Genomic DNA, 2,664 nt, shown 5'->3' on the forward strand with positions numbered 1-2,664 from the left:
TAGTCTACCAACCCGTTCAGCCTCAAATATTAAACAGGAAAGACCCTCAGAACACAATAGGAAAAGAAAAGGAGATAAGGGATCACCTTGGCGAAGACCTCTTTCGGGGAAGAATTTTCCTTTGATAGAGCCATTGATGAGGATAGAAAAAGAAACCGATTTGATGCAATTCATAATCTTCATTATTTATCTATGATCATAACCCAAACAAACCATCATAGCTTCCAAAAAGTCCCATTCCACTCTATCATAAGCCTTTGACATATCGAGTTTTACCGCCATTTTTTTCCCATTACCAAACCGGCCTTTCCTCATGCAATGTAAACTTTCGAACCCAAGGATAGTATTATCTTGAATAATTCTCCCTCCTATAAACGCACTTTGGTTTGAAGAGATCACAGAATTCATACTTGTTTTCATTCGATTCGCAAGACATTTGAAATCACTTTATAAACCACTGAACATAAACTAATGGGTCTGAATTCAGTCATGCGTGTGGGTTGTTTTACCTTCGGTATTAAACAAATTAGAGTCTCGTTGAAGTTGCTGCAGTCAGCGTTGTTGTTTAACACTTCAAGGCAAGCGTTAGTGACTTCGTCTCCTATAACATCCCAGTTTTTTTGAAAGAATAGGCCTGGTAGTCCGTCTTTGCCGGGGGCTTTGAGTGGATGAATTTGGAATAAAGCTGCCTTTATTTCTTCAGTGGAAAATGGCTCCAGCAAATAGTTGTTTTCAGCAAGACTTAGACGGTTAGGAACACACTTATGGAGAGTTTCATAGAGATCTATACCTCGGTTAGCTTTAGTGAATAGCTTTTTGAAGTAACCAACAGCTATATTCTCTATCTCATTCTCTTTCGTTGTCCAACTAAGCGAATCGTCAAACATCCCCATAATCGTATTTTTCTTGCGTCTTTGAGAAGCTTTAAATGGAAATACTTTGTATTTTTGTCCCCATGTTTCAGCCAAAGAGCTCGACTTCGTTGCTTCCAATAAATCTCTTTCTTTTCTTCAACACCATTAAGATCATGCTCCAACTTTTGAGTAGTGATCCAATCTTCTTTTTTTGTTGAGTTTGCAAGGCTCTCTATTTTTCCTTTGAGATCTTTTGTTCTAGCAAGCATCTCCTTTTTTTTGTTTGGCATTCCATGCGTTCAATTTTGAACCACAAGATTGTAAAAGTCGATGTAGTGTTTGAAGCGAGTCTCCTTGCTGTTTTTTCTTCCAAGTTTCAGTGATGATTCTTTTACAATCTTCATTATCCGCCCAAGCTTGTTCAAAATGAAAACGCGATCCCCATCTCTTGTTGAAGGACTTCCCATTTCCAACTTGATGAGCTTGAAGTAGAAGCGGCCTATGATCCGAATTCCACCAATTTAGAAGGGAGACTTTGTTCTTCTTGAATTTGTCTTTCCAATTCGTATTGCAAAGGATTCTATCAAGTTTTTCATACACAAGATTAGCCGCTCTACCATTACACCATGTAAATCCTCCCCCCTCGGCTTGAATTTCTCTTAGATGGCAATCCGAAATAGCAAGTCGAAAGTTTCTCATAAGATATTCTGGTTTAGGGCCCCCTCCATTGTTTTCTTTATTATTAACTATTTCATTGAAGTCTCCCCCACAAATCCAAGCACCATGAAACATGGTTTTTATCCTTTTCAAAAGCTTCCAACTTTCCAATCTTCCTCCCGGATCCGGACTACCATAAAAACCCGTAAAACGCCAAGTAAAGCCCAAGTCGTTTTCCACAAGAGCATCAATGTGAGAAGCCGTAAAAGACTTAATCTGAACCGAGTAAACGTCTGACCAAAGAAGAGCCAAACCACCACTTTTGCCTTTGGCATCCACCGTAAAACACCCCACATAGCCTAATTGAATACGAATAAACTCCATTCGAATACTGTTAAGCCGAGTTTCAGATAAGAATATCATCCCGGGATGATAATCTTTAACATGGGATTTTAAGGAATTTAGAGTCCAAGGGTTCCCAAGTCCTAGGACATTCCAAAATAAGGCATTCATGGCTCTCGGCGACCCAGTTCTACTGAGTTCGCCGCTTTCATAGTTTCATCAAAGGTCAAATCGGTTGCTGTCGAAAATTCCTTTGGGTCTTTCCTGTGTCGTATCTGATGTATCTCCTTAGAAGGTATCATCTTAGAGCCATTATTCCCATTGTTCTTAGTTCTTTTCGGGATCACCTTCCTTCTCTTAGCAGGCCCTTCCATCTTCATCAAAGCTTCCAAGTTACTATCATAAGTTAGGGGTATGTCCAAAAGAGTAGATTTATCTATTATTGGGGATTCAAGAGGAGTTTCTTGAGGACATGGTGGATGAATCTTGTCAGGAATTGTTAAGTTATTTAGAGTCACCATACACTCTTCTCTCCAAGCGCCATTCCGTTTAGATCTTCCCTGACCATCACACTTCATTTGATCACTACAACCTGCTATATTCCCAGCTTCCAGAACCATTGGACCTTCCTTCGAAAAACCCAGGGGCTCATCTATTATCCTGCCCTTTCCTTTCTCCAAAATCTTCGACCCAGGATTGTAAGAAAAGATGCCAGAATTTTCGAAGCCTCCATAGTGACACCAGTTTTGAATTCGGGTATGGGATTGATCCCTTGTCCGCCACCAGAATGAATTACTTCCGAAGTCGATGA

General features: G+C 40.0%; 1 protein-coding gene across 1 annotated transcript; it reads right to left on the reverse strand.

Moving 5' to 3' along the window:
* Positions 1–1,112: 1,112 nt before the first annotated feature.
* On the reverse strand, positions 1,113–2,024 carry LOC133034634 (uncharacterized). The gene has a single exon (XM_061109837.1). It carries the CDS (start codon positions 2,022–2,024, stop codon positions 1,113–1,115), a length of 912 nt encoding a protein of 303 aa, XP_060965820.1.
* Between the last annotated feature and the right edge of the window lie 640 nt (positions 2,025–2,664).

This window comes from Cannabis sativa, chromosome 1, assembly GCF_029168945.1.
Source record: "Cannabis sativa cultivar Pink pepper isolate KNU-18-1 chromosome 1, ASM2916894v1, whole genome shotgun sequence".
NCBI lineage: Eukaryota > Viridiplantae > Streptophyta > Magnoliopsida > Rosales > Cannabaceae > Cannabis > Cannabis sativa.